This window comes from Nesoenas mayeri (genome assembly GCF_963082525.1).
Source record: "Nesoenas mayeri genome assembly, chromosome: 5".
NCBI lineage: Eukaryota > Metazoa > Chordata > Aves > Columbiformes > Columbidae > Nesoenas > Nesoenas mayeri.
Genome location: NC_137548.1, coordinates 67,783,873 through 67,800,747, shown reverse-complemented (window position 1 = coordinate 67,800,747; position 16,875 = coordinate 67,783,873). Strand labels below are relative to the sequence as shown.

Below are 16,875 nucleotides of genomic sequence, written 5' to 3'. Positions count from 1 at the left end.
GGCGCGGCGCTGGCGGTGAGCGCGGTTGGCGGGCGCGCTCGGGGCCTGCAGGCGGTAACGGGCCGGGCCGGGGGGACCGCGACCCCGCGACCCCTCCCGGGGCCTCCCGGGCCCCACCGGGCGCACATGGCGGGCACGGCCCCGGCGGAGGCCGCTGGGCCGGGGGGCGGCGCGGTTCGGGGTGCGGGGAGCGCTGGGGCCCCCCCGGGGATCTCTGTGCTGGGGAGGGTCTGCCTGAGGGGGGGCACCGGCTTTGGGGCAGGGGGGCCGGGGGGCTGTGGCTCCCGGGGTCGAGGGGCAGGTTGTGGTTGCCACTTGAGGGGGGTTTGTTTACCCTTGAGGGATTTTTTTTCCTTTTTGAGAGGATTTGTTGCCCCCTGAACGATTTTGTTGCCCCCTGAGGGGGTTTATCGCCCCCCGACTGTGTTTGTTGCCCCCTGGGGGATTTTGTTGTCCTCTGAATGGTTTGTTGTCCCCTGGCTGTATTTGTTGCCCCCTGAGGGGTTTGTTACCCCCTAAGGGGGTTTATTGCCCTCCAAGTGTGTTTGTTGCCCCCAAAGGGAATTTGTCACCCCCTGAAGTGGTTTGTTGCTTCCCAAGTGTGTTCGTTGTCCCCCGAGCGAGTTTGTTGCCCCCGAGGGATTTTGTTGCCCTGTGAAGAGTTTGTTGTCCCCTGGCTGTATTTGTTGTCCTCCGGCTGTATTTGTTGTCCCCTGAGGGGTTTGTTGCCCCTTGAAGGATTTTATTGCCCCCCCAAGTGTGTTTGTTGTCCCTGAAGGATTTTGTTGCCCTGTGAATGCTTTGTTGCCCCCAAGAGGGATTTGTTGTCCCCCGGGTGTATTTGTTACTTCCTGAAGGACTTTGTTACACCCTGAGGGGGTTTGTTGCCCCCTAAGGGAGTTTGTCTCCCCCTGAAGTGGTTTGTTGCCCTCCCTGGATCAGTCAGGTCTGGGGAAACGGGGCCACGTTGTCCCCCAGGTGCCCCTCAGCAAGGGGGCGATTGTTCCTGTGCTGCGTCCCAGGGTGAGGGGCTGCTGGGGGTGGTGCCTGCAGGGAAACTGGGGACTGGGGGGACATAGGAGACTTGGGGGGACGGACATGCAGCAGGTCCCCAGTGCCTCACTGACCCCCGTTTCGCCCTGCAGTGCACCCCGTCTCGCCACTTCGCCCCGGTCCCGTCTCTGGAACTATGTCCGAGGGGGTGGATCTGATCGACATCTACGCCGAGGAGGAGTTCAACCAGGTGAGGGGCTGTGTCCCGCCGGGGGGAGCAGATTCCCTTTTTGGGGGGCAAAGCAGCGTTACCGGCGTCAGCCAACTCATTAGCGAGGTGCCAGAGTGATTAACAGGGTTGGACATGACCAGTGTGCCCGGGCAGGGGGAGCCCAGGACTGGGACTGTCCCTAAATTCATCATGAGTCAGGAATCGAGGGTCTTGCTGCGGATGTGTGAAGGTGGATGTTTGAAGATCAAAAAGGACTGTGGAAAAGAAAAGTTGGTCTGTGCTGGAGGGCAAGAGGGATGAACTGGCAACAAAACCCATGGAGGAGACACCTGGGAGACCTTCTGGGAAAAGCAAAATGCTGGAAATGGTGTGAAGCGCCTCAGGGGATGGAGGAGCTGGAATTTCCCTGCTGAGAGGAGTCGCCCCGGAGCAGGGCAGGGTCTGATTTGGCTGTATCATTGCCAAAAATAACGGGAATCTCGCTAGAAAGGTGATTTGCAAAACAAATTGTGTTGCCTGTAGAAGCTGGACACCCTCTGGCTCTGCCATGCGTGTGACCTTCCTGAAAAACACCCAGAATAAACCCAGTTCCTGGTGTGTTAAACAATCCTGGGACCAAACAGGACCGCTCAATCTTCGGGGTGGCCTAACGGGGATGTTTTTATGCAATTTGCTTTTAATAGAAGCGGGGAAATGGGCGTGAGTGGAAGGGAGAGCTGCGAGGATGAGGACGGATTGAGAAAACATGTGGAGGTCGCTGGGCTGGAGCTTGGAAACGTGCAGAATAACGAGAAAACTTACGGCAATTTCTCTGAACGCAAAAGGGAAGCACTGGAAGTGGATGTAGTGTCTGCTCTCTGGAGAAGAGCTGTGCCGTTGGAAAGTCTGGAACATCTTGGAGGAAAATGAGCAGCAAAGTTGACGAGAGGGTTCTGCGCAGTCGGTGCTGTGCCCGCAGGAAGGTTTTGCTGCGAAGGTTCGGTCACCGAGAGGCCTGGAGCAGGACCGGTGACAAAAGCGGTGGCTTGAATTGATGTAGGAATGTCCTTTGGGGAGCTGAGAGGGTCTGGGAGGGGTCAGGTCTACCCTCAGGGCTCTTTGGGAGTAAAGAAGTGAAGCAGCATTGAGAAGATGAGAGGATGTTGAGAGGACAAGAGGACGGAGCTGCAGAGCATGGGGCATGGAATGATTTCACCGAAACCTTTGGAGACCAGGCACAGAAGATCTTTGACACGGCTGAGCAGATGAAGGCTTTATGAAGCACAGAAGATCCCCCAAAACTTCAAGGCGAAGCCTCCCCGAGGTCACTTTCCTCCTGCAGCTCCTTATTTAGTTTCATTCTCGACTTCCTGAAACTTTTCAGGCCAAAATCCCTGCAGCCTCAGGCCGTGGTGGGGGCAGGAGCGTGGGAGGGACGGGTTGAACAAACGTAACCTTTTCATCGGCTCTGTGCCTGAAACAGAAGGTACAACTTGCCTTAGAAACAGACGGTGCTGTCAGGAAGGGTGTTTTGGGGGAAAATGGGTGCATTTTTTGTATTTCCCTAAGCTCGCCGAGGGCTGTGTTGTGTCTGTGTGGTTGCCTGGGCATCGCAGCGCAGGGGATTTAATCACCTCATGCTGTCTCTAACAGAAGACGTTGTCCCAGGTGCATTTGCAATCCTAAAATTAAAAATTAGCAGAATCTCTGGTGTTTGTGCTGCACGGGACCTCCGCCTTGCTCCCGGAGCGATTTGTAGGATAAAACGCTGCTCGGCATGCGCTGAACCAGGGTGAGCGATGAGTCTGGACGGTCTGTAGTAAACACAGCGCTGGCTGCGCGCTCCAAATTAAATAGAGCCGGGGAGAGGGGGGATCGCCAGGCGGATCTGGGACACAGGAATTCGCGGCTCAGGAGCTTCCTTGGCGGCTGGTTCGTGCCGGGAACGGCTGCGCTGCCAAGGGGGTTTGGTTTGCTTTGCTTTGCTTTTCCACCGCTTGTAGGTGAAGTTGGGAGGAGGAAAATCAAACCGGCATGGGGTAAAAGCTTGTGGTTCTGTTTTCCTGGAGTTTTGCTCCCTTCTGGAGCACAAGAGTGATGGGAGCAGCTGAGGGACCTGGGGGTTCAGCTGGAGAACAGGAGCTGAGGGGAGACCTTCTGATCTCTGAACTGCCTGAAAGGAGCTTGGAGCCAGGGGGGGTCGGGCTCTGCTCCCCAGGAACAAGTGGTGAGAGGAAACAGCCTTGAGTTGTGCTAACCTTGAGGTTGAGGTTGGATGTGGGGAACAATTTCTTCCCCAAAGGGCTGTGGGGCATTGGAACAGGCTGCCCAGGGCAGTGCTGGAGTCACCATCCCTGGAGGGTTGGACAGACGGACATGAGGTTCTCAGGACATGGGGCAGTGCCAGGGGTGGGTGAACGGTTGGACTCGATGATCTCGAGGGGCTTTTCCACCAGAATGACTCTGTGACTGTGGCTGGGTGGGATTTCCACATTGCACAGGAGGAGAAGCTGTTGTGGATCCCACAGGCAGGGGGTGGTTGTAAGGCCCCTGCCGTGGTTCTCACCCTCTCTCCCCTCGCAGGATTCAGAGTTCAGTAATGCCGATCAGATGGATCTGTATGACGACGTGTTAGCCGCCAGCTCACAGCCCCCCGAAAACCGCACCAGCAGCTCGGAGCCTCCCCCAGAGATCCGCCAAGAGACCTCTCCCAAAGCCAACAACAAAGCTCCCGCCATCCTGTACACGTACAGTGGGCTGCGCAACAAGAGAGCTGCCGTCTACGTGGGCAGCTTCTCCTGGGTGAGTGGGGGGGTCCAGCACACCTCCCTGGGATTTTTGGGGTCTCCTGGGACACGTTCAGAGGTGGGGATCCCCCTGAGAATCCCCCAGGAGACTGCAACACCCCTGCTTTGGGCTGTTGTTCCTCCTCAGTCTGCGCCAATCTGGTGTCCTGGGCTGGGTTTGACCCTGTGATCCTCAGGGGAAAGGAATTTGTAGCCTTGAGGGGTTTTAGATCCAGCCTGGGTGAGAGAAAAACCTGTCTGGTTCTGCCTTCCTGGGGACTGAGTCCCCTTCTGGTGACAGACACAGGGACTGTTCTGGGCAAGCTCTGTGTTGGGCAGAGACACTGAGACCTGCACCCAGGGCCTGTTTTAAACTCAAGGCTGATTTTTAAACTCCCTTTATGGGCTGTGAGGGCGGTTTGGCTTCCAGTGCCCCCTGAGTGCTAAGCCTGGCTTAAGTGGGGAGCACCAGGGCCTTGCAAAGGGCTTGGGGAGGTGACACTGACCTCTTGTCCCCTCAGTGGACGACGGACCAGCAGCTGATCCAGACCATCCGCTCGGTCGGTGTTTACGATGTGGTGGAGCTGAAATTCGCAGAGAACCGAGTGAATGGCCAGTCCAAAGGGTGAGAACTGAGCAGGGGGGCGGGGAGAAATGAGAGGGTTAGACCCTCAGAACCAGGTTTGGTGTGTTTTGGCGAGCAAGGGGGCTTGTCCTGAGGGGCACAAGCCCTGCCTGGAGCTGGGGTGGCAAAGCAGAGACCCCCAAATATCAGGGGAAAAGGGTTTGGGGAGGTTGTTAACCCCAGGCTGGGCTCAGTGGGAGGTGGGGGCTCTGCCTGCGAGGACAGGTGGAGCCCCGGGGGTGTCCCCGTCCCCAGGCAGGGGGTGACAGGCTTCCCTGCAGGTATGCGGAGGTGGTGGTCGCCTCGGAGAACTCGGTCCACAAACTCTTGGAGCTTTTACCTGGCAAAATCCTGAACGGGGAGAAGGTGGAGGTGAGGCTGGCGACCCGGCAGAACCTCTCGCAGTTCGAGGCGCAGGCTCGCAAACGTGAGTGGAGGCGACGTGGCAGGCGCGGGGGGGTCTCCACGCTGCCCATGGGCACCCCCAGATCCTCAGCAGAGCTCGGCGAGACCTCAGGGTTTTTGGGGGGAGCAGGAGGAGTCTTTGCGGGTTGTTTTCCTTTTGCTGCTGAGTCTGATTTTTTTAGATCCTGACCCGAGTCTTTATGATCCCCTTTTTTTAGGTGCTTCCCACACTGCGAAGATCCCTCGTAGCCTCCTCCTCCTCCTCTCCAAACTGAATGGGCTTAAGCTCTTCAGCCTCTCATCATAGCTAAGACCCTCCAAATATCTCTTAGTAGCTTCTTCTCTGGATCTCCCTCCAGAATTTGTCCATCCCTGCGGAGGTAAGGTGCCCAAAACTGGACGCAGGATTCCAGCTGGGGCCTGCCCGGGGGCGATAAGGTGGTCCTGGCCTCACTCCGCAGCGATGGGACACCCCGACCTCATGCCGGGGGGTCTCTGCCGAGCCGCAGGGACTCTCTTGCTCATTGTAGATCCTGTGACCCCATTTCACGCAAGAGCAATTTTTTCAGTGCTCTGGCTGAGTTGTAGCGGGGCAGCTGTGATTTTCACGTCTTCCCTTCAGCTCCAGCACCCGCCGGGCGCTGTGAGACCCCGTCCCATCCTTCCTGCATGTTTTGGGGGAGCAGGACATGTTTCTTCTCTGGCCCCTCATCCCACGGAGGCTGAATTTCAGCCGGGGCTTTGCCACCGGCACAGCTGAGCTCGTGTGAACCCTTGTCCCCGGCTCGGTGCTCTGCTTGATGGCTCGGGCAGCATCCCCCATCATCCCCTCTCCTCTCTCATCTTCTTTGGACACAGCAAAGGTTTCTCATCCCTCTCTTCAGCACCGAGTTTTCCTTCCTCCAGCAGCTCCGTGGCTGTCGGCACTTGGGTTCTGTCCCCTCGTGTTCTTCACCTTCAGGCCTTTCTGAATCTGTGCGTGGATCTCGGGCTCTCTGGGGCGTTTAATGTCTTTTGGGGACCCAGTGACCTCTTTGCTGGGGACTTCCCCCTGTTCCTTGTGGCTTTTCGCTCTCTCCCTGTGACCTCCTTGCTCGGCAGCTGGAGAACCAGTCCCTGCTTCGAGGCAGGAGGAAGCGGAGCCTGGATGTTTCTCCAGGCACCTCAAGCTCTCCCGGGGTCAGATCTCACGGGGAAGGGGAGGAAGAGGAGGAGGAGGAGGAGGTCTCGGAGGCCCGGCCCCCCTGGCAGCGGCTGAGGGCTCTTTCCCGCTGCCGTTCACAGGTGTGCCGCCGCGGGCCCACTCCCGGGACTCGGTGGATTCGGTGGACGGCTGCGCCATGCCCACGGGGAACGCTTTGCCGCCCGCCCGCCTGGAGAAACCCCGCTCCGTCCTGCCCTTCTTCAGCCGCCCCCCCGCCGCCCTCCCCCTCATGGGGCTCCCCCCGCCACCCATGCCGCCTCCGCCCCCCCTTTCCTCCAGTTTCGGAGTCCCCCCGCCCCCCCCAGGCATCCACTACCAGCATCTCATGCCCCCTCCGCCCCGACTGCCCCCACATTTGGCTGTGCCCCCGCCGGGGGCTGTGCCCCCCGCCCTGCACCTCAATCCTGCCTTCTTCCCTCCCCCAAACACGGCGCTGGCTCCTCCACCAGACACCTACGGCAAAGCCATGGCCCCCTACAACCACAGCAGGTGATGCAGGGTGATAAGGGGCGGTGGGTACCAGATTTTTGGGGGGGCTGACCCCCATTTGTGCCTCTGCGCAGCCGGGAGCTTAGCCTGCCCCCTCCCCCTGCGAGCGACCTGGAGTTTGAGGAGATCATGAACAGGAACCGGGCCATTTCCAGCAGCGCCATCTCCAAGGCAGTGTCTGGCGCCAGCGAAGGTACCGCTCACCACGTCCCCCGTGTGTCCCCCACATCCCCAGCCCGGGACAGACCCGCGTCCCTCACCCCTTCTCCCGCCCCCCAGGTGATTACAGCGATGCCATCGAGACCCTCCTGACGGCCATCGCTGTCATCAAACAGTCCCGCGTCGCCAGCGACGAGCGGTGCCGCGTCCTCCTCTCGTCCCTCAAGGACTGTCTGCACGGCATCGAGGCCAAGTCCTACAGCACCGGCAGCAGCTCCTCCCGGTACCGGTGGCTCGGCGGGGCCCCTCTGCACCCCCTCTTGGGGCTCTGCATCCTGGTGACATCCCTATTGGTGACTAAACCTTTTTTTGTTGTTTTTTCCTCAGGAAAAGACACCGATCTCGGGAGCGCTCTCCCAGCCGGTCGCGCGAGAGCAGCCGGCGGCACCGAGATTTGCTCCACGGTGACGATCGGCACGAGGATTATTTCTCAGAGCGGAACCGAGAGCACGAGCGACATCGCGACAGGGACAGAGACAGGGACCGGCACCACTGAGACAGGTGAGGTGGTGGCAGGGGGGCCGCAGGTGTCCCCCCCTCGAGGATTTGGGTGCCCCCCTCACCGCTCCACTCTCCCCACAGGAGTTTTGACAGTTTAAGTGGTTTTTAACGGACTCGTATCTCACCTCGACCAGGACTACGTGACCGAGGCCGCTTCGCTCCCCCCGTCCCTTCCCCGCCACCCCCAGCTCTCTCCGGGTGCCCGGGGGGGCTCCCACCCCCACCTCGTGGCCTTGCCTGCACCCACTGCTCCAGGGAACGCCTGCTCCGCTCCGTGGACACTTGGACCCAAAGAGAAATGGTGCTTTTTTTGCCACGGAGGGGGGTTCATCACCTGTTTTCGGGGTGGCTGGAGGGGATGGAGCCCCCCCGGTGCCACGCAGCACTGGGGCTTGGAGGGTGGACAGCTCCTGACTCCGCTACAGGGTTTTTGGCCACACTCCTGTCCCCATGACAAGCCCTGTGAGTTGCCACGCTCCTGTTTGCTCCCCCCTCTAAAAGGGGAAGTGTGGCCAGGGGCGTCTCTGCCCCGATGTCACTTACCGCAGTGGCTTTGGCACCCCTGTGCTCATCTCCTGCAACAGCAGCTCCGGAGCCACCTCTCCCGCAGCATCTTCCTTGTTTTAGAGGAAGAGGAGGAGGCGGAGGCAGAGCCCCCCCAAAACCCCGCACCCCTCTGGGGTCCCTGCGGCAGGAGAGGGAGCTGAGGGGACACAAGGTGACGTCCAGGGCGGGTGGCATCACCCTCTGAACTGTGGACAGCAGAAGCCTGGCTCCAGAGGTCTTTTTTTAGGGTAAAATCACATTAACTAACTAAAAAAAAAGTCTTGTAAAGTACCGCGAGGTGCCGGGGGGGGAGCGCAGCGGGGAGCGCTCAGTGGGACAGTTCTGGTTATTTTTTTTTACTTAACAACACAAATTTTTAGGTTTTTTTCTTTCCAAATAGCGGGGGGCAACAGCGCGGAGCAGCCCCCGATTGACCCCCAGCGAGGCGCTGCCCCCCCGCTCGCAGCCACTAGATTTGTTTGTCTTTTTCCGATAGGTTGGAAATTGTGTAATAAACTTGATGACGTTGTCGATCTTTTAGACGGCGCCGTCAGGTTCTTCTGTTGCGTTTCCTCCTTATGATTATTATTGGGTTTTTAGGTAATAAGTGGGGTTGGGAGCGTTTTAGGGCAATTGTGTGGGAGGGATGAGTGGTGCTTGGGGACTGTTAGTGCTGCTGTGCCCTGTCCCCAGTTGTCACCATCCTGTGACACTTTTGAGGGGCCCTCCAAGCCGGCTCGGGGCCGTGGTGCTGGAAGCCCACGGGGGAAACCCACATGCCCAAGCAGCAGGTAAAAATAAATATTTATTGGAAAATAGTGACTCATTCTGAGAAGGCAATAGAAAACCAAAAAATAATAACAATTCTCTGTACCTCAAACTGAGCCACGTATCACAAGCCCTGGGGAGCGAGTCCCGGGTTGGTGCCACCCAGCAGGTCACTCGTGGGCACAGGCAGGGGGGAACTGCTGCCTGCGGGCGCTGGAGCTGGAAATGGAGCTGCCGGCTCCTGCGCCCCATCCTTTGGCGTGGCGCGGGGCCTCAGTACGAATCCGCGCTGCCGAGAAGGAAAGAAAGGGGACGTGTCAGCGCCAAACCTCAGAGCTCAGCGTGTTGGTTCCTCTGGGCACAAAGAGCCGGCGGTACCTGGAGAAGGAGAACAGCGCCAGGACGCCCAGCAGCACCTCCATGGCGTAGAAGAGGAGGAGGATGGCGCTGAGGATGGCTTCCAGGCGCAGGGCGTAGGTCTGCAGCAGCAGGTAATACACGGCCATCACGGCTGCGGGCCCGGTCAGGGCCAGGCTGATGGAGAGCAGCAGCTTGTGCTGGCACAGGTTGCCCTTGGAGCCTGCGGAGTGTGTGGTTATGGGGGGTGACACGCACAGGGGACTCTGTGGTGTGGGGGACATGGCGAACGGCACCATTGGGGTCCTAGCAGTTCCTGGGAGGGCTCTGGAGTCTGGTGTCATAGAATCACAGAATCGTTTTGGGTCAAAGAAACCCTTGAGATCATCGAGTCCAACAGTTCCCCCACCCCGGCACTGCCCCATGTCCTGAGAACCTCATGTCCGTCTGTCCAGCCCTCCAGGGATGGTGACTCCAGCACTGCCCTGGGCAGCCTGTTCAATGTCCCACAGCCCTTTGGGGAAGAAATTGTTCCCCAGATCCAACCTCACCCTCCCCTGGGCAACTTGAGGCCGTTTCCTCTGCTCCTGGCGCTTGTTCCTGGGGAGCAGAGCTCGACCCCCCTGGCTCCAAGCTCCTTTCAGGCAGTTCAGAGATCAGAAGGTCTCCCCTCAGCTCCTGTTCTCCAGCTGAACCCCCAGGTCCCTCAGCCGCTCCATCACATTGTGCTCCAGCCCCTCACCAGCTCCGTTCCCTTCTCTCCACTCGCTCCAGCACCGGTGTCACTCCGGGGGACGCTGCCCCAGCCCTGCCGGCCCCAAGACTCACCGAAGAAGATGCGTGTGGCCTCAGTGCCGAGGTAGATCAGGAGCAGCACCACGTCCAGCACCAGGTTGGTGAAGGGGTATGGCAGCAGCAGTACTGTGGGCAGAGCCGCTGCCGTCAGCCCATGCCCGGGGTGGGGGCTGCAGCCTGCAGGGAGCCGGGACGGATCTGGGGTGGGGATCTCACCCTTGTAGACGAAGATTAAAGCTTCCAGGACGAAGTAGGTCGCGCTGTACCAGCCGTTGAGGAACAGCAGGACCTGCAGCGGTGCCGAGGAGCGCTGGCGGCCTGGCAGGGGCACGGCGGCCGTGGGTGGGGGCGGCACGGGCCGGGCCCCCGCCCCGCGGAACCCCGATCCCAGCCCACAACCCGCTGCCCGTCGTGGTCTTGTTGCTCCCCTCGGTCCTGGCCCCGTTCCGCCCCCATCCCCAGGTTCTGGCCCCGCTTCTGGCCGCGGACCCGCACTCACTCGTGGGCGCCATCTTCCATCCCCATGGCAACGGCCGCAACCGCCGCAACAGCCCTCGCTGGGCGGGAAAGGAGCCGGCCGCTCTCTCCGACCTCTCTATGGTTCAGGAGGACTCAGCCGCTGAGCCGCGGTTCGAGTCCCGCATCCGGCAGAGGAGGCTGGAGGGAACCGCGGTTCCTCCCTCCGGTTCTGCCTCCGTTGGGCCGAGCGTCCCACGCTGCGAGGTGGGAACAGCCCCATTCCGTGGCTGCCGTGAGCAGGATAAGGCTGTGGGGATGGCAGCTGCCATCCCTGGGAGGAAGGGAACCACCGGGGGGCACAGGGCGCACAGAAATTACAAAATGCGGCCGATTTATTTGTTTACTTTTTATTAAAACACTCCAATCCCAACAGGTGCTGTGGCACTGGGATGGAGCCTCCCACCACGCAGCTGGGACGCAACGTGAGCCTCCCACCGACCCCCAGCACCCGCACGAGCTGCGCCGGTGCTCCCCGAGAGGAAGGTGACACAGCTGGAGCTGTCCCAAAAGGGACCGCGGAGGTGCAGAGGGACGGCAGAGGTTGCCGGGGAGCTGAGGGGACAGATGGTGGGTCCCCCAGAACCCCAGCGGAGCCATCAGCCGCGGAAATGAGCAAATTCTTTGCGCAGCCAGAGCGAGTCTTGGTAGAAGAGGGGGTCGCCCAGGTGCACCGCCGTCCGCTTGTAGAAGTAACAGTAGAGCACGGCCGCTGCGGGGGGGACAAAGTGAGGGGGGACCCCACCTGCACCCCCATGGGCTCCCCGAAAGGGGCAGGAGCCCAGCAGGGACCCCACGACCAGGAGTCCTTACCCAGCCGCTGGAAAACAAACAGGGTCTGCAGCCCTTCGGTCCAGACGAAGCGGCTGGAGTCCCGCCAGCGCAGGTTCTGAGACAGACGGACAGACGGACGGGAGGCAGGAATAACCCTGCGTTACTTTGGGGGCAGCACCGACTCGGGGAGCAGCCCCTCACCCCAAAGATTAAGCAGCTCAGGGGATTTAGCAGGACCTATTTGAGCTTCAGACTCCAGATCCTGGCAAATCCCCGGCAATCCCCTGCCCGCGCGGTGTGGGCAGCCCCGACACCACCGCCTGCTCCAGCACCCTGCTGTGGTGCAGCCCACCCAGCCCAAAGTGATCCCCCAGAGCAGTAGGGGGGGACAGACCCTCACCCAGAGCCCCATGGAGGGTGCCCAGTGTGGGGCACAGTGTGTGGGTGGCTCCTGTACGGGCTGGTGGCTGGGGCAGGGGACAGAAGAGACTTTATTTAGGAGGAGAGAAGGGGACGATGCTGCCTGGACAGAGGCAGGACCCCCAAGAGCCCCTCGGTGCTGGGGACGGGGCTGTCCCAGCCGCTGACGTTTGCTGGGGATTAATCCCGGGTAAAGCAGGAGCTGCTGTCACGGCCCCAGGTGGGGATTAGCCCAGCGCCGGCTCCTGTGCAGCTCTGAACTGGAGCCGCTGGGCTTCCCCAAGGAGAAAAGGAGGATTTTTGGGGATGGGGCGGCTCCCTTCCAGCCCGGTATTTGTGCAGGGGGTCACAGGGGGACACTAAATTGTCCCTGCCTGTCCCTACCATCACCCAGACGTGGAAGGAGATGCTGAGTGCCAGGTAAGCCGCTGACAGCAGGATGGTTCCCTTGAACTTGTGGAAGAGAAGGTTGACCAAGCCAGCCTGGAAGACGAAGGTGTTGAAGAACATGAGGAAGATGATGATGATGTTGAAGAGGATGGCGATGTCCTGGATGCTGCGGGAGGAGAGAGAGACGCAGTGAGACTCCCCCCAAGCCGTCTTGTACCGCCCGCCCACCCGGCGCTCACATGAAGAGGACAAGCTGGACGGCGGGGGCCGTGCGGAGCAGCTCCGAGAAGGAGTTGATGAAAAGGTCGTAGAAAAGCAGGAGGAACTGCAGGAACAGCACCAGGCTGTAGTTGCTGGTCTGGAGCATCTTCCTTCCCCGGGGGCTGGAGCTCTCAGCCCCGGCATCCCCAAGGGCAGAGCCAGCTGCTCATGGCGCGGAGCTGAGGGGCTCAGCCGGGACCTGCAGAGTGGCAGAGGTTTATTTTGGTGGGGGGGATGCACCCCTGGCACCTCACAAACCTCCTCAAAGTTGGGTCAAAGCAGCAGCAGCTGCAGAGCCGCACTCTCAAATAAACCATCTCCCCTCTCTTCTCACCGCCCTCAGGTTCAGTCTCCCCCTCCCACCTTCCAGCCTCAGCGTCGCCCTGATCTCAGGGAACAGATGTGGTGGGATACTAGGAAAAAATTCTTCCTAGAAAGGCCTGTCAGCGCAGTGGCAGAGTCACCGTACCTGGAGGGGTTTAAAAGGTGTTTAGACAAGGCTCTTAGGGACATGGTTTAGTGCTAGAGTGAGGTTATGGTTGGACTCACTGATCCTTAGGGTCTCTTCCAACTGAAAAGATTCTATGATTCAATGAAATTCGGAGACATGTGAGACTCAGAGCCCTGGACAAAGCCCAGGGCTGCGCGGGCGGTGCTGAGCTGGCCACGCTACGGGGACAGGTTTGGACACGCCGTGACCCGGCGTCACCCTCCTCACCCCAGCACCGCGCACCCGCCTGGGCAGGGAGGGGACGGGGACACCGGGAGGGACACGCGAGGAGCCACACGGCCTGGGGCCAGCGGCACTAGAGCACTGGGGAAGGAGGAGCAGGACGCGGAGGGAGGTGAGGTGCTGCTGGGGGCCGAGAGAACGGGGGATCCCCCATGTCCTGGCCGGAGAGGCCTGCGCTGGGGCTGCCTCTGCGAGGGAGCACAGGGCTGGAGACAGGGGAAAAGGGGTGACAATGCCACCTCCTGCCTTCACACGGCCACCTCACCGTCCCCAGGTCCCCCCTGTGGCCCCACGCAGTCCCTTGTCCCCCCGCCACGCCTCCCCTCCCTGCACCCTCAGAGGCCGCGGCGCCACCGGGGCTTCCCCAGACCCGCCGCCCCGGGAGGCCGCCGTGGCCGCCGCCCCGCCGGTGCACACGCAGTGCCCGGGGCGGTGGGTGCCGGTGAGTACCGGGGGGTCCCCGCTCCCCACCCGGGCCCGGCCCAGCGCTGACCTGCGGCCGCCATCTCCGGTCTCCACGGCAACGGCGCAGCCACCGAGGCGGGGGCCGGAAGCGCGGGGCTTGGAGGAAACGCGCCGGTGCCGCTCTGGCCTCTCCTCTCGCTGGTTCGCCGGGCGGCCTTGGGCAGGAGCCACCACAGAGGCGAGCGGCCAGAGCGGCGCCGTCCAACATGGAGGCGCCCGGGGAGGCGGCGGGGCTGAGGTACGGCCCCGGGACCGGCCCCGTGTTCCCGGCGCCGGGAGGAGCCGCCGGTCCCTGTGTGCCGGCTTCGGGGAAGCCTCGGGGCCAGGCCCCATGTCCCTGGGCCCAGGGGAGCTGTGAGGCCCAGGATTTGGGGAGCCATGGGGCCAGACCCCGCATTCCCAGGCCCAGGGGAGCTGTGGGGGCCCAACTATGGGGGAACTGTGGAGCTGGGCTCTGTGTCCCCAGAGCCGTGGGGCCCAGGATTTGGGGGAGCCATGGGGCGATGTCCCCGGACCCAGGGGAGCTGTGAGGCCCTGGCTGTGGGGAAGCCATAGGGCCAGGCCCTGTGTCCCCAGAGCCATGTGGCCCAGGATTTGGGGGAGCTGTGGGGCCAGGCCCCAAGTCCCCAGGCCCAGGGAATCTGTGGGGCTCAGGGTTTTGGGGAGCTGTAGGGTCAGGCCCAGGGGAACCATGTGGCCCAGGATTTGGGGAAGCTGTGGGGCTGGTCACAAGTCCCTGGGCCCGGGGGAGCCGTGGTGCCGCTCACCCCTGTGATGAGCATTACGAGGCCTCGGAGCGAGTGGGTGTTTGAGCTCGTGACCCGTGTGCGGGGCCATGGCCACGTCCCACCCACCCCCTGCCTCACGGTCCCGTGGGGGGAACATAAATATCTCTTTCTGGAGGCAGATGCAAATCACTGGGCAAACAAGCGCAGACTCGCTCCTGCCAGGCTCTTACACAAGGGCTGCGGTGGCACCAGGGCAGGGGTTGGGGGGCTGTTGCCAGCAGGTCCCCCAAAATCCTGGTGGGGTGAGGGCTGGTGCAGGAGGGAGTGGGGGTGCTGAGGCTGCCAGGATCCAGGTTTGGGAGGTATGAGGGGGCTTCCTCGTGCCCCACCAGGGTGAGCCCTCGGCTGGGGGCGTGCAAGGTGCTGCAGGGGGTGAGAAGGAGTGTGGGTGCCAGTGGGGAGGTGGAAGGGGCTGGAGTGCAGGTTTGGGGGTGTTGGTGAGATGGAAAAAGTGTGTGAGAGGGAGGAAGGGGTTTGGATCAGTGAGTTCTTGGGGACAGTGAAGGGAGCTGGGGGTGCAGACACCCAGCGGCCCCCATGGGACCCCAGCTGCTGTCACTGGTGCGGTGCAGCGCGTCAGGGCGGGTCTTGCGCAGGGACCCAGCTCTGCAGGGACCAGTTTCACCCCAGGATCCTTCCCCATGCGGGCAGCAGCTGAGCCAGAGCCGCCCCCCTCGGTGCCGGTTCCCCTTTCAATCTGGCTCCTCCCCGGGGGTGTCCGCACACAGCGGGAACCCCGTTGGAGCCTCACTGCGCATTTTATTCCCCCCCAGGTGCCACAGTCCCGTCGCGGAGATGCCGGATCTGCCTTTCCTTCCCTTCTGCGTCCTCCTGGGCGGCCTGGGCTTGCTCTGCGTCGCCTTCGTGGGAGCCTGGTGCCAGCACTGGCGCGGCGGCTTCTCCCTGGACGGTAGCGCCCGCACCTTCAACTGGCACCCGGTGCTGATGGTGACGGGCATGGTGGTGCTGTACGGCGCAGGTGAGGGTGGTGTGCGGCGCGGCGCGGCCCCGGCGCGGCTCTGCCCTGACCCTCTCGCCCCGCAGCCGCCCTGATTTACCGCCTGCCCGCCGCCCGGCGCGGCCCCAAGCTCCCCTGGAAGGTTATGCACGGCGCGCTGGCCCTGGCCGCGTTCGTCCTGGCCGTGCTGGGGCTGGCAGCTGTTTTTCGCTTCCACAACGCCCACGGCACGCCAAACATGTACTCGCTGCACAGCTGGCTGGGGCTGGTCACTGTGCTGCTCTTCTCCTGCCAGGTGGGTGCTGCCCTGGACCCCCCTGCACCCCATTTGTCTCTTTTCCCTCGCCCTCATCCCCTCTTTCCGCAGTGGGCGGCCGGTTTCAGCACCTTCCTGCTGCCCTGGGCTCCCAACTGGCTCCGCGCCTTCTACAAACCCGTCCACGTATTCTTTGGTGCCACCGTCCTCATGCTGTCGGTGGCCTCGTGCATGTCGGGGATCAACGAGAAGCTGTTCTTCAGCCTGTGAGCATCGCGGCGGGTTTGGAGTTGGGGCTGGGCGGCGTTTCTCTATGGCAGAAGTGGCGTCGAGCAAAACTGAGCGCAGGGGAGTGAGCGATTGCCCGCTCAGGTGTGGGGGTGTGAGCGTTTAGGGGGAGGTTTGGCACCTCCAGAAGAGCTCTCGGTCCCTTTTTTCTCCCCAGGAAGAACGGGACGACAGAGTACAAGCTCCTGCCGGCCGAGGCTGTGTTTGCCAACACGCTGGGGCTCCTCATCATCCTTTTTGGGGTGCTGGTGCTGGGCGCCCTGGCCCGGCCCAGCTGGAAACGCCCCGACGCCGACTCCCCGGACTCTCACCAGGTACCAGCTCAGCTCTCGAGGTTCACAGGGGGTGTTTGGAGGGCCAAACTGGGGGTCCTGCCCCCCACCACATCCCTGGGGTGGGGAGGGAAGGGGGGCTGAGCAGGAGGCACAGGCAGCGGGGTCACTGCGCCTCTCCCCCAGCCCCTGCTCGCCGCCGAACGCTGACACCCGAGGATGCTGCTGACCGCTGCGGTGAGGACCTTTTTTTGCCTCTTTTCGGGCCGGTTTTGGCCCCGTGCCTGCTGGAGGATGCGGGCAGCCGCAGCACGATGCTCCTGCCCGTGTCCTCGGGCCCTCGCTTGCCCGTTCCTGCCGGCTCCAGCTGGTTTTGGGTGCCTGCACCTCGGCGGGTGCCAAACCGGCTGCCCTGGAGCTGTCCCAGCCTCGCTGGGTCAGAAGCCACCCAAGGAGTGTCCCTGTGCCTGTCAGCACTGCTCTCCCCCTCGCTGGGACCATCTCAGGGCAGTGGCAGCTTCCCGGGGCCCTTATGGACATGTAATAAACTGATGGCTTCTGCAGCGTCCCTGTGCCTGCGTCCTTGGGGACAAAGGGGCACCAGGAGCTGCGGTGGGTGCCCAGGAGCAGGTCCCGGTGCCCGCGGGCCCTGTCCCCTCCCAGCACCTCGCTTGTCCCCACCAGCTGGTCTCGTGCTCCCCCAGGCCCTTGTCCCAGCTCAGGGTCTCCCTGTGCTGTGGGGACAGCTCCATCATTTCCCCTGTTGTCCTTTTCCCAGCGTCCCCTCCCAGCCTCATGCTCAGGGACATGTGAGCCCTGCGGTTTCCCCTTCCAGCACCCACTGGGGAGAGCTCG

General features: G+C 62.0%; 4 protein-coding genes across 5 annotated transcripts; 2 read left to right on the top strand and 2 right to left on the bottom strand.

Moving 5' to 3' along the window:
• The first annotated feature begins 10 nt into the window (after positions 1-10).
• Positions 11-7,709, top strand: CPSF7 (cleavage and polyadenylation specific factor 7). 2 transcript variants are annotated; one of them, XM_080344646.1, is made up of 10 exons: positions 11-54; positions 1,146-1,243; positions 3,788-4,006; positions 4,512-4,615; positions 4,897-5,042; positions 6,305-6,713; positions 6,788-6,906; positions 6,993-7,155; positions 7,260-7,433; positions 7,515-7,709. In XM_080344646.1, the coding sequence occupies exons 2-9, from the start codon at positions 1,190-1,192 to the stop codon at positions 7,426-7,428; spliced, it is 1,383 nt and encodes a 460-aa protein (XP_080200772.1). In that variant the 5' UTR covers positions 11-54; positions 1,146-1,189; the 3' UTR covers positions 7,429-7,433; positions 7,515-7,709. The 2 variants fall into 2 exon arrangements, with proteins under 2 accessions (XP_080200772.1, XP_080200773.1); XM_080344647.1 differs by having other exon boundaries at positions 7,568-7,680.
• Positions 7,710-9,020: 1,311 nt separating this feature from the next.
• On the bottom strand, positions 9,021-10,411 carry TMEM216 (transmembrane protein 216; the record flags this gene model as incomplete). The annotated part of the gene is made up of 5 exons (XM_080345318.1): positions 9,021-9,036; positions 9,126-9,327; positions 9,933-10,025; positions 10,116-10,217; positions 10,399-10,411. 5 exons carry the CDS (start codon positions 10,409-10,411, stop codon positions 9,021-9,023), a joined length of 426 nt encoding a protein of 141 aa, XP_080201444.1.
• A 482-nt stretch (positions 10,412-10,893) lies between these two features.
• On the bottom strand, positions 10,894-13,626 carry TMEM138 (transmembrane protein 138). Its single transcript, XM_080346007.1, has 5 exons — positions 13,487-13,626; positions 12,239-12,459; positions 11,994-12,165; positions 11,229-11,304; positions 10,894-11,127 (listed from the first exon to the last, which is right to left on the bottom strand). The coding sequence occupies exons 2-5, from the start codon at positions 12,364-12,366 to the stop codon at positions 11,015-11,017; spliced, it is 489 nt and encodes a 162-aa protein (XP_080202133.1). The 5' UTR covers positions 12,367-12,459; positions 13,487-13,626; the 3' UTR covers positions 10,894-11,014.
• On the top strand, positions 13,514-16,567 carry CYB561A3 (cytochrome b561 family member A3). The gene is made up of 6 exons (XM_080346006.1): positions 13,514-13,696; positions 15,020-15,225; positions 15,291-15,499; positions 15,572-15,726; positions 15,906-16,062; positions 16,207-16,567. The coding sequence occupies exons 1-6, from the start codon at positions 13,665-13,667 to the stop codon at positions 16,228-16,230; spliced, it is 783 nt and encodes a 260-aa protein (XP_080202132.1). The 5' UTR covers positions 13,514-13,664; the 3' UTR covers positions 16,231-16,567.
• Positions 16,568-16,875: the final 308 nt, after the last annotated feature.

Bases quoted from the DNA above. Each gene is read 5' to 3' on its own strand.
- CPSF7 (XM_080344646.1), top strand. From the start codon at position 1,190: ATGTCCGAGGGGGTGGATCTGATCGACATCTACGCCGAGGAGGAGTTC. The intron at 4,616-4,896 runs GTGAGAACTGAG...GCTTCCCTGCAG, and splicing joins GTGAATGGCCAGTCCAAAGG to GTATGCGGAGGTGGTGGTCG. The intron at 5,043-6,304 runs GTGAGTGGAGGC...TGCCGTTCACAG, and splicing joins CGAGGCGCAGGCTCGCAAAC to GTGTGCCGCCGCGGGCCCAC.
- TMEM138 (XM_080346007.1), bottom strand. From the start codon at position 12,366: ATGCTCCAGACCAGCAACTACAGCCTGGTGCTGTTCCTGCAGTTCCTC. The intron at 12,166-12,238 runs GTGAGCGCCGGG...CTCCTCCCGCAG, and splicing joins GTCCAGCTTGTCCTCTTCAT to CATCCAGGACATCGCCATCC. The intron at 11,305-11,993 runs GTAGGGACAGGC...CGTCTGTCTCAG, and splicing joins CCTTCCACGTCTGGGTGATG to AACCTGCGCTGGCGGGACTC.
- CYB561A3 (XM_080346006.1), top strand. From the start codon at position 13,665: ATGGAGGCGCCCGGGGAGGCGGCGGGGCTGAG. The intron at 15,727-15,905 runs GTGAGCATCGCG...TTTTCTCCCCAG, and splicing joins GAGAAGCTGTTCTTCAGCCT to GAAGAACGGGACGACAGAGT. The intron at 16,063-16,206 runs GTACCAGCTCAG...CCTCTCCCCCAG, and splicing joins ACTCCCCGGACTCTCACCAG to CCCCTGCTCGCCGCCGAACG.